This window comes from Lathyrus oleraceus, chromosome 1, assembly GCF_024323335.1.
Source record: "Lathyrus oleraceus cultivar Zhongwan6 chromosome 1, CAAS_Psat_ZW6_1.0, whole genome shotgun sequence".
In the NCBI taxonomy this organism is placed as follows: domain Eukaryota; kingdom Viridiplantae; phylum Streptophyta; class Magnoliopsida; order Fabales; family Fabaceae; genus Lathyrus; species Lathyrus oleraceus.
The window spans coordinates 83,168,979-83,184,135 of NC_066579.1; the positions used below are offsets into that span (position 1 = coordinate 83,168,979).

General features: G+C 33.7%; 1 protein-coding gene across 1 annotated transcript; it reads right to left on the reverse strand.

The window, feature by feature from the left end:
• Window positions 1-10,907: 10,907 nt before the first annotated feature.
• On the reverse strand, window positions 10,908-14,519 carry LOC127117449 (probable lactoylglutathione lyase, chloroplastic). The gene is made up of 9 exons (XM_051047471.1): window positions 14,325-14,519; window positions 13,308-13,506; window positions 13,080-13,204; window positions 12,887-12,951; window positions 12,069-12,281; window positions 11,928-11,975; window positions 11,676-11,783; window positions 11,338-11,478; window positions 10,908-11,143 (listed from the first exon to the last, which is right to left on the reverse strand). Exons 1-9 carry the CDS (start codon window positions 14,425-14,427, stop codon window positions 11,102-11,104), a joined length of 1,044 nt encoding a protein of 347 aa, XP_050903428.1. The 5' UTR covers window positions 14,428-14,519; the 3' UTR covers window positions 10,908-11,101.
• Between the last annotated feature and the right edge of the window lie 638 nt (window positions 14,520-15,157).

Genomic DNA, 15,157 nt, shown 5'->3' on the forward strand with positions numbered 1-15,157 from the left:
GGTTCCATCTGGTTTTGTTTCAATATTATCAAGGTGTGGACAAACTGCAATACATTTGATGATATTCTTTAGAAAAATTAATTCCAAATGAGTGATACCATTATTAGTTTACATTTTTTTTGCAGGGTCTCTTTTTTTATTCTCTATTGGCTGAAGGATGAAATATGAAGCCAATTAGATATGGATGCTACGAACATTTTTCTTGTTTCAGGATTTTTTTTTTAAATTTATAAAATCTTTATGGACTAAAGAATGAAATAAAGTAAAAGATATTTCTTTGGATGCCATCAATTCAACCAATTAGAACATTAAATCAATTTTCTTACTTCACTCCTGTTATAAATTTGTGAATATGATTATTTAATGTTATATTGTAAAGAATCTTTACCACTTAGGATTATCATTAGATATCATTAAGAAAATCAAAGTTACAATCTTATATAAAAATAAAAGTCAACAACAATTTTTACTAACATACATAAATGAAACGTGGATGCTAATTAATTTAAAATTCGTAAATTAATGAAACTTGTGAGCTGTAATAAAATTGAGTAAGAGTCACCAATTTGAAGCTGTATTTGAGTTAGGATATAATTGAAACAAAGGAAATTTAAAAAAGCAATTGAAAAAAAATAAAAATGGAGTGCTTTAAATTTTTTTTTAATGAGCTAGAAAAATTAAATACTTGATGCAATTTATTCCACAGCGAATTTTATAATTAACATAATTGAATAAAAACATTAAAATGACACAACCAAGTTAAAGTGTCACACTCTTTTCATTGTTTGAACCAAAATAATTGAATAAATACATTAAATGAGACAACAAGTTTATGTGTCACACATTCTTTGCATATCCTTAAATCAAAATATGTGAATCAAAATGACAAGTTTTAATTTATTTTTTCTCAATTGTCACTTGCTTTTGCTTTCATTAGTATGTTCATAAAGAATTAGCGCACCAACTGCAATTTAAAAATAGTTTGATAATATTATTAAAATTGTTATTCTTACATATAAACAACTAATTTTACATGAAAATTAATAAGAAAATTTTAAATTAAATTAAAGTAGTATGTAGTTTTGCGACGGCTAGATAATAAAATCTTCCGAAAATTTTACGTTAATATCATGTTTAGAGACCACCATTAATATAAAACTTGTGTTACATTTAAATAATGGTAAAAATCCTCATTGAAGTTCTTTTAATATTTTCATGCTATCTTTTTCTATTATTATTTTAATGTTTCAAAGAACTTCATCCACTCATTCATGAGTTGCTGAGAACTAACTCATTTCCTTCATTGGTCATTGCATGTATGAAACATTTTCAAGGTATTTGATATATGTTAGCTTAAAATACATTAAAAAAAGTAGAGAAATTACACTAATTATAGGAAAAAAACTACAAATTCTCAAATCACACTCAATAAACTTAATTAATCCTAAATTAGATTTTATTTATCTCTCAGTCAAATACTACATCACTAAAATACTAGAATTCAATTAGCTATAAAACCTCATCTCTAATACTTAAAAATAAAAATAAAATTTGATAAATACTAAATTAAATTTTATTTATCTTTCGATCGAACTCGATTGATCCAAACATTAAAACTTAAGGACATAAACTTAATCAATAGTGACCGATGGTCTTTAAAACCTTAAGAACCCTAACTACTTCTCTCAACACAATAGTTGGTTCATTAGTGTCAACTCCAACCATTGCAGCCAAAAGTTCAATTTTCTTCTTTGTTTCTCCATCAAGAAACAACTCATCCAAACTCACTTCTTCTTCTTCTTCGTCCATTGCATTACTACTACTACTTGATTCAATGGATTCTTCTTCTATTGGTGTGAGGGAAAATGAACTTTCTCTTTCAGCCTCAACCTTTGCATTGTTTAGCTCATTGCATTCCATGGTAGAAAACACGTGACATTGATTGTTGAAAGAAGGGTAGGAAAAACATGATGAAGTGTATTTTTCTTTTTCTTCAAAATGTTGTAGCTTTTGTTGATAATGTACCTTTGAGTTTTCTTTGCCATCCATTGCTTTGATGCTTAAGAACATTTAGAAACAACAAAAGTGTTGATATATATAAGCAAATAATAATGAATAAAGTCTAGAGAATAAAAGTAATAGTGTAAATGAGTTATATGCTCTAAAGTAATATGGTAATTATGTACCAAAGAAAGATACAAGGTAATTATAGCCATAATTCAATTGGGCCCTGAATTTTGAAATTTTGGTGAGGTCTAACCCTTTTTGAGTAATTATGGCCCATCTTTGCACACTGCTGTTTTTTCTATATTTGACTTCTGTACATTTTATAAATATATTTATTGTTTGCTTTTATATAGTGTTTGGATTAAATGGTTTATGTATTTTTAAGCTCAACAGTATCTTTTATATTCAAATTTAATCTTGAAGATATAACTCGGTTAAAATTTGGGGGAGAGTTGCATTGAGAAAGTAGAAAATTTGTCTAACGAGAAAGTTTGTAATTTTTTCGTGTAAAAATTTATAATTAAGAGAATTTTCAATTTTGTTCTTATAAAAACTATAATTATATGAGAGGGATTGTAATTTTGTCATTGCAAAATTATAGATTGACACAAAAATTTGCTGATTTTTTTAAAAAGATTGTTGTGATACAAATATGAGTTAAAAGTCTCACATTGTATGAAAAAATAAAAATTGAGCAATATATAAGTAAAATGATCCATAAATCTAATGTCTTATGATTTTATGAAAAAAAATGTGAAGTCAAGTCTCTCTCATTTGTGTGATTGCTTTTGACCAAATATAAATGTTCCTCTCGTGATCCTTCAAGTTGTTTTGTCATTTTGATCATACTTAACTCGTGATATATATATATATATATATATATATATATATATATATATATATATATATATTAAAGTACAATACGTGACAATCCCTAATGGTTAGAGTATGTCAAATATTTTTAGAATTTGTTGTAAGGTTAGAGCTACCTCATGTAGGGAAGTGAGAAACTCGGTATATGTTATTTTTGTGTCATGAATTAGATCTCATCTCAGGCTTAGGATTGATATTAGATTTTAGGCTTCTAGAAAATAGAAATTGCCTCTAAGAGCGTGGGAATGTGGTAGTTAATTCTCCATTAATCAAAAAAATGTGTACTCCCCATTTGACTTTTTCTTTGCACCGTTGTGGACTGAAACACGTCACTTCCCACATTTCTGAAAATCAGGAGATTTATCCAGGCAATGGCTGAAAGAAAACAACAATGGGCACCCACCCTAAATGGGCGACTAGGAGACTGGTGATGACATCATGTTATATCTCCTCCCTGTATTGGGTCTTCTGCCCTGTCTTATTTGGCTCTTTCACAAATATACCAATACACAGTTCCTAAAGCACGAAGGCTTGTAAAGGACGAAGTGATTTGTTTGTTTTCCTCACTTGAACATGCTCAAGAGAGATTTAAGCGGATCCACTCAAACGAGACTCTTAGTTGAGTCCCTCAGGAGAGACTCTTAGTTGATTCCTTTAGGAGAAACTCTTAGTTGAATCCCCCAAGAGAGACTCTTAGTTGAGTCCCTTAGGCGAGACTCTTAGTTGAATCCCTCGGGAAAGTCTCGTAGTCGAGTCCCTCATGCGAGACTCTTAGTTGTCGATTTTCACTCCGCGGGGGATACTCCCATGGAAGTTTAGTATTTATATTGCTTTTGGGGACAACTAGGATCATCTCTTGGAAGTCCAACATATAGATTTACTTATGAGGCTGACACATATCTTCTCATAGAAGTACAACATTTAGATTGCCTTATAAAGGCGACATATATTTTCTCATGGAAGTCTAGCATTTATATTGCCTTATGAAGGCGACAAAGATATTCTCATGGAAGTCTAACATTTAGATTGCCTTATGAAGACGACAAGAATCTTCTCATGGAAGTCCAACATTTGAATCGACTGAGGAACGTAATAACTTGTTGTTAATAAAGCTTTTCAAAGTATAAGAGAGAACCTGCTATTGAGAGTGTTAAGATGGGCGCCAATTCCAGAAAGGTCTTTAAGTTTGAGAATGCATCATCGCACTCGTTTTTCCATTCAAACTTCTCTTTTTCTTCAAAGTGGCAAAGAAATGAAAAGCCTTGTCACATGCACAAGAAAGGAAATTAGACAGGGAAACTAAACTCTCTCTTAGTTCTTGAACCTCTTTAATATTTGATACGCTTCTCATTTTGATGAAAGTCTGACACTTATATGAGTTCAGTTCAATACCTCTCTTGGTTAGCATAAAACCCAAAAATTTGTCCGCTTGTACACCAAAAGAGTACTTAGCGGGACTTAGGCGCATGTTGTAGTTCCTGACTGATTCTAGGATATCTTTCAGGTCCACCGTGTGGATATTCCCTTATGAGGTTTTTACTATCATGTCATCAATATAGACTTTCAAGTTACACTCTATATGTTTTGAGAATACCCCTTCTATGAGTCTTTGATAGGCGACGTATGTGTTCTTTATCCCAAAGGGCATGACGTTATAGTAATAGTTGCCATGATTAGACATGAAAGTTGTCTTGGGTGCATCCATAAGATCCATCTTGATCTAATTGTAGCCAAAATAAGCGTCCATTAAACTCATCGTTTTGTATCCCGAAGATCCATCAATCATACAATTTATGTTGGGTAAGGGATATGGATATTTGGGGCATGCGACATTAAGGTCAATGAAGTTGGTGCACATGCATAATTTGTTCAATGTCTTCCTTATCAGAGCTACGTTAGCCAACCTAGATGGGTATTTTACCTCATTTATAAAATTGTCACTTGTTAGCTTCTGAACTTCTTCATTAATGAATACTCTCTTCTCCTTGCCTACCTTGTGCTCTTCAGAGATAACAATTTCACGGTGGGATCAATGGCGAGCTAGTAGCATACCACTCTTGTATCTATGTTTGGCATATTATAGGGTGCCCAAGCGAACAAGTCGATGTTCTTCCTGAGTAGGGAGACTAACTCTTCCTCTTCAGGCTCAAATAAAAAGTGCGTAACTTGGTGACTTAGTGGTCTAAGAGCCTAATCTGCACTTCTTTTAGGTTTTCTATGGGAGTGAGCCTTTCATTTTTGGTCTCTAGTCCATGGTCCCAACTTGCTACATCTGTGTCTCGTGCTTCTGGATGGGGGTGACGCTTGAGGCGATATGCTAGTTTCTCATTTCTAAACTATTCTGATAGCACTCATGTGTGTCTTCCTGGTAGGACTAATCCAACCTCCCATCAGGTAACAGGTAATCTAGGCTCAAATGAAGGGTGGACATGACCACACCCAAAAAGTTAAAGGCGGGTCTACCCAAATTGGCGTTGTAGGGAGACAAGGCGTCCACTATGAGATACTTCACTTTAATCATCTTTGTGCTCGCCTTTGAGCCAAACATCATTTTGAGCGTTATATGGCCTTTTACTTATAAATGTTTGCCTGATAGACCAACTAGATAACCTTGAAACACTCTGATGTTTTCTGAGTCAAGTTGGAGCCCTTAGAAAGCACTTTAGAATAAGACGTCTATTGAGCTTCTAGGGTCAATTAACGTCCACTTTACTGAATCATCATATTGCAATGTGATGACCGTGGGATAATTGTTGTGGGGGAGAGCACCAATGTCGTCTTTATTGGAGAAGGTGATTTTAGATTCTTGTTTTCTCCCCAGGGTTTTGGTGATGTTAGCGGGTATGGTGTTTGTCACCAAAACCTTCCTAACATACTTTCTTTGGGAGAAACTGAATTCTCCTTTAATGGCAAAGTCCCGATGATGGTGTTGACAACGATCCTAGAGATTTATTTAAACATCCTCAGGGGAAGATGCAAAAATAAATAATGGGTAACAATGAGCATGGACCATGTCAGTTTACCGGACCAAGTGGTGGACACCAGTTATGCTTGATAAAAGTATAATATGTGACAACCTCTAGTGGTTAAGGGATGTAAGAGATTTTTAGGGGTTGTTGTAGGGTTAGAGTTAGCTCACGCAAGGAAGTGAGAAGTTTAGTATGTGTTATTTTTGTTTCGTGAATTGGATCATCTCTCAGCCTTAAGGTTGAGGTATTTATAGAAGTCACTAGGCCTGAATTTCAGACTCTAAAATATGGAAATGAGGCAACTAATTCGTCATTATAGAGAGAACGTGTACTTCCTCTTTTGACTCTTTTTTCGCATCGTTGTGGATTACGACACGCCACTTATCACACTCCGGCAAATCAGACGAGTTATCCAGAGAATGAGAGAACCTAGCAATGGGCCAGGGCCAGGGCCAGTCCTAACATTTTAGAGGCCAAAGACTAATAATAAAAATAAATCTCTGATAAAAAAATGAGCAACTAACCTTAAATTTTGGCCATATAATAATTTTTTAAATATTTAATTATAAAAATAAATATTATTTAAATTTATATTAAAAGTTAATAATTAAGAAATTATTATATATAAATATAAAAATGTATATGAAGTTGTATTTTTCAATTGTACGCATTCGATTCCATTTGATATTGTTTATTAAAAGAATTATAATATTTTAGATATAAAACATGCTAGTTGAATTGGAATTTACATTAATTTTTCAACAACAAATTTAAAAATTAAAAAACCTAACTTTTACTTATAATATAAATGTTTGCTTTTGTTACTCCATGTACCATATGACCATTAATGAGGTCCCATTAGCTGCCCCACTCTCTCTCTTCTTCACACACTGACACACGTGCCAATTTAAGGTGAGAGTGCAATGCACACACATTCACATCACATGCATGCACAATTAAGTACTACATACATGATTGATGGTGAACCTTAGATTCTACAACTAATGCATATATGTTCAAAGACAAAGGTTAATGTTAGGTAACTGATTTTTCTTATTTCTTTACAAAATCACATTTGTAAGTATTGAGAAAATGAAAGTAGTAGTTGAATTGAATTGAGTTAATAAAGGCAGTAAGTAAGGACGAGATGAGCATATTAATTATAGAAGACAGAAAGGAATATTAATAATTGCTTTTAAAGCATAGCCATGAATGGGAATCTAATATGTCCTTTTCTTTTCTGTCTACCCTCTAAATCATGTTTACATACCAACTAGTAATAAGCTACTACACTAAAACATCATTTTGGATTAGATATCACTCAATATAATTCATTCCTATGCTTTCAGAAAGTGTTCGGATGAAATATTTTAATGAAAGAAAATATTTTTTTTGAAAAAATTTAAAATAATTTGAACAAAATTTATTATTTAAATAAAAATATAAAAAATTGTTAAAATAATATAAATTTATAAAATATTTTATTAAAATTAAATTTAAGGAATTTCAAATATATAATATGAAATTTAAGGAATTTCAAATATATAAAGTTAGAGTTAAATTTAAAAAATAAAAAATTTGAAATTGTTTATTTACCGAATGTTAAATTATTTTTAAATTATTTTTAAATTTTTTTTATAAAATAATCCTCATATTCTATGAAAATTTCAAATATATCCTCAAAAATAATCATCAGCGAACTAATAATCACTAATTTAAAAGTAATTGCAGTGTTTTTCAAAGTCTAAGTGACAATTTATGTTTTTTTTTAAATTATCACTAATTTCAATTTAAATCTCTAAATAATCTATTTAAAAGAAAAATCAAAATAATCATCTTTCTTAATTGATGCACCAATTGTCTTTTCTTAGAGTCCGATTCCTTATTGTTTATGTCGAAATAGATACGTAATGAAGGAATGGACAAACAAAAAAGAGCGGGAATTGAATTCACCAAATACAAGTTTCTTAATTAACTTCAAAAAAATTTGAATCATGAATCTATATTAGAAATATATTTCTAGTAAGATTCTGTTTTCATTCCGATCCTAAAAACAGGATCTGGAATTTGGCGCATCCAATTAAGCTAGAGAGGAGGCATCATGCCTCTTGACGCATACTCCCAATGATGTACAATTTAGGTGCCATGCCTCTTGGCGCATGCATGTCTTGGTGCCATATGCATTGACGCATGCATACACTACATAGTGTATGCGTCATTGCATGTGACACATGCACCTATAATTTTTTAAAAAATTTTAAATGTTAATTAAAAAAAAGGAAAAAATACTGAAAATAAAAATTATATATATAGTATAATAAAAATTACACGAAACTAACAAGAAATTCAGTGACCCGTCCGATTGAAACGCCCTGCTGTTCCACATTCAGATGCGTTAGTCTGTCTTCGAGGTCTCCCACGATTTTTCTGAGGTATTTGGGATCTTTGAGTGCTGACATGATCCAATGGTGGCTGGTGTGAAGGTCCGGTGGAAGGTCCAACGGTATTTGATAGATGTGTCATCATTTGTTCCCAATAGTTGGGGATATTCTCTCCAATTGCGCTTCCGTAATTGAGTTCGGTGTCCATGCTCTCGTAGTTGGGTCGTTGTGGTTGGGTGAATTGCAAACGTTATGATTGCCCAAATTGGGACATTGAATCGATTTGAAAACGAATCAATGATTCATGAGGTGTACTATAGTCAAACAATGGTTGAGTGTTGTGGCAATGAGATGTTTGGATGGTCATTGGTGGGGGACTACGATGACATGAATTGTATGAATCATCTAGGCTATAGACTGTTGTGGTGGCTGTGTATGGTTGTTGGTGGATAGAGTTTGATTCTTGGTTTTGAAGTTAGGCGTGTGGCATGAATGAGTTGCGAGATTGGTTGTTTGGTTGTTAGGTGTATATGGTAGGGTGATGGTGTGAGGTTGGTCGTTGGGTTTGGGTGGTTTGACATTGTTCTTGGACGGGGACTTATTGTTAGGCGTATGATGACGAAGCTAGTTGGCGTGGATCAATCAAATACATTGGCTCACACACAAATTGTGGCGTTGTAACCGACCTAAACCACGTCATATACTGTTGAGTTGGTCTAGCACCCTGTATGACTGATTCGTTTAAGATGTGTTGTCTTCGATTCCTCTAATGACGACACATCTCTTTTGCGAAGTTCCTCCAGTCGGAATAATTCCATTGGACATCGACTCTTTGTTGATGTTAATCTCCCAAACGCACCAGAGGTTCTGGAATTTGTTGCACGTGGACTCAAGCCATTGAATTCTTCTAATCCTTTCACCATCTAACCAACGGTTCAACGTCCGATTAAGACGTTCAAATGAATCTATATTCCAAAGTCGAATCTTTATCGGATGTGCGACTGCTGAAAAGATTAAATCAACATTTCTCTTGTGAATGTATTCAGATATGATTAAAGAAAACAAAATTGAAGGTGATTGAAGAAATTGAAGGAAAATGGAAGAGGGTAAGAAGTTGTGTGAAATAATATGGAGATGCGAGAATGGTATTTATAGAAGAAACAAACCATGCATGCTCCAAAGCACTAAGCTCTACACACACATGCGCCAATGCATGTGGCGCATACATGCATATGCACCAATACATGTGGCACATACACACATGCATGCGCCAATGCATGTGGCGCCTACATGCATTGATTTTGCATGTATGCGCTAAGGCTAATGGCGCCTCCTCTCTAGCTTAATTGGATGCGTCAGTTCAGTTAGCGCATCAGTTAAGAAAAATGGTTATTTTGATTTTTTTATTTTTAAAAATAGATTATTTAGGAATTGAAATTGAAATTAGTGGTTATTTTAAAAAAATGATAATTTAAATCAATATTTTAAAGCCAATTCAACCATCAACCATATAATGTCACGTAGGGGTGTTCAAAACCAAACCAACCCAATAAAAAACCGCAAACCAAACCAAACCAAACCGAAACCGTAAAAAACCGCATTTGGTTCGGATTCGTTTGGGTCATTTTTTAATAAAACCGCACGGTTTGGTTTGGTTTGCGGTTTGTATTTTACAAACCGAACTAAACCAAACCAAACCGCATTATATTACAACCCAAATTTTACTTATCCCACATCCAACCAAAACATCAAACCTAGTATGCCTTAACCTTACAATTACAAACGATTTTCTCTTACTCACGCTTAGAGTTTCAATTTCAACCTTCTTAAATCTCTCATAGTAGTATCACACATTCTTCTCGTCTTCTTTTCCATGTAGGTTTCGCCTATTCTTCTCTAATAAGTCATCTCTTATGTTCTTTCTTTTTCATCTTTTATGTTACTATTTTCTCTTTTGATTATATTTTTATCGCACCTTTCTTCTCAATCTCGCATCTCTTATGTTCTTTTTTTCATCTTCTCTAATCTCTCATCTCATATAATTTTTTATGTTTTATTATAATGTCTTTGATATTATTTTATGCTACTATTTATATATGTTTTTTATTCCACTTTTGTCTAATGTAATTTTTTGTATATTGAATGAAACATTTTTGTCTAAATATGATGAGTTTTGATGTTATTTAGTCATGTATGAATGACTAAATACAAAATTATGTTGTTCTCTATAGGTGTATGTATGGAACAATAAAAATATTATAAAAAACCGAATCAACCGAACCAACCCAAACCGCATTGGTTTGGTTTGGTTTGGTTTTATTTCTAAAAGTCAACCGAACCAAACCAAACCGCATGCTTTTTTCTCTTGTGGTTCGGATGATTTTTATCGCCAAAACCGCACCGCAAACACCCCTAATGTCACGGATCAAATGGTCGCTGGTCGAACTCAAGAGTCACTTGAACCGCGGGACTAATTCGGAAAAAATTAGATGATTTGATCACATAATTCGGTCTTAGATAACAAAATGTATAGGTATCAAATTGAACATAACAATTCAAAACTCTGATAAACAATCTTTTGAAAATTTTCATAATTTTTTTAAGAGAGAATACTTTACTTTTTTTAATTAAATTTAGAGAAGTCAAATCTTGTTCAATGATACACAACTCAGAAACATGCAATGGTAAACTAGTGTTAATGCAATTGTATAAAGTTCAATAAATTTGCTACAAGGGTCACAATTTGTGCAGCCATTATTATTCTATCACCTACAAAAAATTGGATTGAGTATGAACATTCCCCCTGCTTCAAACAGCTTCTACAAAGAAACACTATTTCTTCACCAAGTTGTCGCGAAGAACCGAATTTAACTACTCGACCTCCTTATGAAAATCTTGATTATCTACAAAAACCTGTACACATTACAGAGGTGGAAACAGGTTAGTAACAAATTCTTCATAATCAGAAAATATAGCAGGCGCTAAAATGTGAGATAATATGCATCGTATCCGTGTTTTAAATATCGAGACCAGAACAGTTCAGGCGGTTGAACCTTGAACCAGCCTGCCTTTACAACTGTTCGGTTATTTAGACTATTGAGCCATACCGTTTTCCAACCATCGGGATCCACACATGATGTAATTTTTGTACTGTAACCAGGTACCGGTCCAGCTTCACGGGTTATCTTTCCTCCAGCGAGTTTAATCGCTTCTGCAGTTTTGTACACATCATCTGTGCCTATTGCAATCTGTAAAAAGCAGAAGAAACATTAATAGCAGTTTTCTACATTCTGTTACGCTACCGCGCTATAGCAGCAATTCAACAACACTTTGTACCAAATAGTGTATTACAAACCGTGCAAATAAGAGCAGTCTGTCCATATTCCGCTACGCTAGCCTCTAATTAACAATACTGGAATAATTAAAAAGGAGAACTACTGTCTACCTGAGCATATGCATCCCCTTTATCATATTTTGTGATACCATAATTGTAAGTCAATTCCAGAACAGTGTTTTTTTCTTCTGGACCATAACCCATTATTGCAACGGTACGCTGCCAAAAAGAGAAGGGAAGTCATTAAGACTCGCTGAGAGAGTCATGGTGATCAAATGCCAAAATCAATTTTCAGCCAACAAAGCGAGCAAGGCTGAAATTAAGAATTGAGAACCAGATATAACAAAAAAGATGTCGAGGTACCCTGGATTCCGGATCATCTTGTGTTCGAAGCAGCTCCATACCAACAGCCTACACGAAAAGCATTCACATAAACAAATGTAATGTTTTGTGAAGGAAATAAGAAGACTATAAGCCATCATTGTAAAGTGCGTTGATCCTCACCTTCTCATAAAATTTTATGGATCGATCAAGATCACCCACCCGAAGCATTACTTTGCACAAGGGTTCGGGAGAGGGAGCCCTTTCCAATAGTTCAAGTTTATACCCATCAGGGTCTTCAATCACTGCAACAGTTGAGTTGCCTCCCTTGATAGGACCTGGCTCTCTAGTTATTATGCCACCCTTAGCTCTGACAATGTCCACAACTCTTGGAATCTAGTAAACGGTTATTATGACAAAAAAATAACATTGTTACCGGTTCAAGAACGATGTTCAAGAACATAAGAGATCAATAGAAAATTGAAAAAATAACATTGTTATCGGTTCAAGAAACTGTCAAAATTCGAGTATGAGGCGCTCCGGCGCTTGAGTAATTACATTGATTAAAAGATCAATAGAGGAAATCCAAAGAAATGATAAAAAAATTCAAAACTACAATTGTGTTTGGGAGAGGGGTTGCTTATCTAGTGACATAAGTGAGTATATTTGAGAGAACTTATGAAAACAACTTTTGACATATGCATATGCTATTTTCAGTCTATTTCCATAAGCTCTCCATAATAGCTTAAGAAAACAACTTGTAACTTATATGAAAACAGTTTGGTTTTACTTTATCTTGTTATAGAAAAATGATTTATACATAAGAGCTTATAGAATAAGCACTTAGCTATATAAGCATTTAATTGAGTTGTTTATCTAAACAGGACCTAGTTCATACACAAAAACACGTGTCAATAGTAAAGAACACAATTTGAGAATGGAAAGTTGTTTATATTTATAAAGTGATAGAAGTAGCGGGCACGAAAGTTTGAGAAACTCACATCATCCAAAGCAACGCCAAAATGGCCAAATCCAGTTCCAATGTCATACGTTTCAATCCCATAATCTGAAAAAAAGTTATGAAAAAAACAGTTTTAACATAAGAATTTCCATTGCTCAAGAATGTAAACTAACCTCACAAAATGCAAATTTCTGTAATCATAAAGAATGTCAACAAGCTAGTCAGACTCTCACTGTATGATAGTTCAATAGCAAAGTGTGCATCCTCAGGCCCATATCCAAGAAAGGCATTAGTATATCTCTCCTCCGTCATGTCACGTTTTCTGAGCACCTTCATTCCTAGACACTCTGTATAAAATCTGAAATCACAAACAAGTTTTTTCATTTTACCATGTGAATGATTACCATACAAATCAATAAATTTTTTGCAACTAGTTCGTCTCACATATCGGTATAACATACTTTATGCTCTTGTCCAAGTCCCCAACACGATATACGACATGAAGCATTCTTCTCTTGTCCTGCTTCACCCAATCTAATGCATTTTCCTGCGTAGCTGATGGAAACATACTCCCGGATGACATCAATCTCATACATCTACTCTCATGTCTCAACAACCTAGATGCTTTAAGACCAAAGTTATGAGGCAGTTGTCTAACACCTGAATTACAACCCAAGCACAGTAGAAGTTTGTTAAATTATAGTACATACTTATGAAGAATTGACGTAAACACGGACAATGGACACGGAATTGACAAGTAGACAACGATAGTAATTTAAGAAAATAAAAATGCTCGAATGTATTGGTCTGTCGGTGTCGTGTCATGTGACAATGCTTGGCATATGTAGCACCAAACACTTCACATTGAATTCACATTAAAGGTGTGTAAACTTGTTAGTGTCAGACACCAAACACAGGTGGGTTACATTCAATTATTCTATTTTTTTCAAATTATATTGGTGTCACCATATCAGTCATGTTGGCTATGAAGTTTAGACACCGAAAATACCGTACCGACCCTAATCCATTGACACCGATAATAATATGAAAAAATGAATAAATTAAACGTAATCACAAGTGTGGAGTCACTTTTAGACTCCGGACACACTTTTTTTCAGAGGGGTTGGTGTTAGAGAGCTTGTAGGTGCTTCATGGACACCAACATGTGTTAAACACAACAAACATCCTCAATTAGAAATGTAAGTGCTACATAGACACAAACCCTCAACATGCAAAAGAAATAATGCAAATCACAGTAAAAAAACATATGACAGTATATTAAATCATCAATATAACACCAAATGCAACCTAATTACAAAGTAGCATAATTTTATCATGCAAACAAAAAATTGTAAAGACAAAACCCCATTTTAAAATTGTACATAAAATTCATTATGATTAAATGGTGAATGAAAAAGACAGAAACTTTGAGAAGTATTTGCAAAAGGGTTAATAAAAAAAAGGATTAAGTAAGTTACCATTGCGAAGATGAAAAAGAGAGAGTCTCTGAGAAAGGTTGCGTGAAGAGAAAGAAGGTAACTTGTTGAATGAAGAAAGCGAGGGACGAATTGAAGAAGCCATGGAAAAGGAAAATCAGTGTACAGAGTGATGAATGTGGGAAACGAATAGAATCAGAAACTAATTGAATTGATTAGATTATAGGGTTTAATTTAATAATTTTATTTTTGTATATGGAAATTGAAAAAGAATAAATGGTTTAAACAACTAATGTACATGATTGCTTTAATTATTCTCTTATTTAACTACAATTTTTTGATTTATTTTTAATTTAGATATTGTTCCGATATGAAATTAGAATTGATTGGAGAATAAAGATTCTGAGATGCAATGGTATATTTGAACTTTTGATGCGGTAAGGGAGTGGCGGATCTGCAAGGTTAAACACTTCAACGCTCAAGTTAGTATCTGAGTGAGATGAATGAATGAATTTTGAATTTGAAATTGTGTACCTGGAGAATTGCGCGCTTTTATTTAATAGTGGAGCAGTTGTAATCACCCGTTATTTTTCAAGTGTAGGGTGCAGGAAACCGATAGATGTATCTTGGACATGAATCAAATATGCTCTTCCGAAAAGTAATACACATACACTACAAGCGCTTGGATGAATTGTTGCTTTCTTTGGGCCTCGGTCATTGGACCCTATGGCCAAACCAAAATAGTGGCCCCTAAAACTCTTGTCTCTACTCGGCAGTGCAACCGTTTGTGTAGTATTCTCCCTTTCATGCTAGACACATCCCGACTTGAATGAAAAGTCAAGAGGTGACGTTACTGTCCTTGGGAATTCACGCTT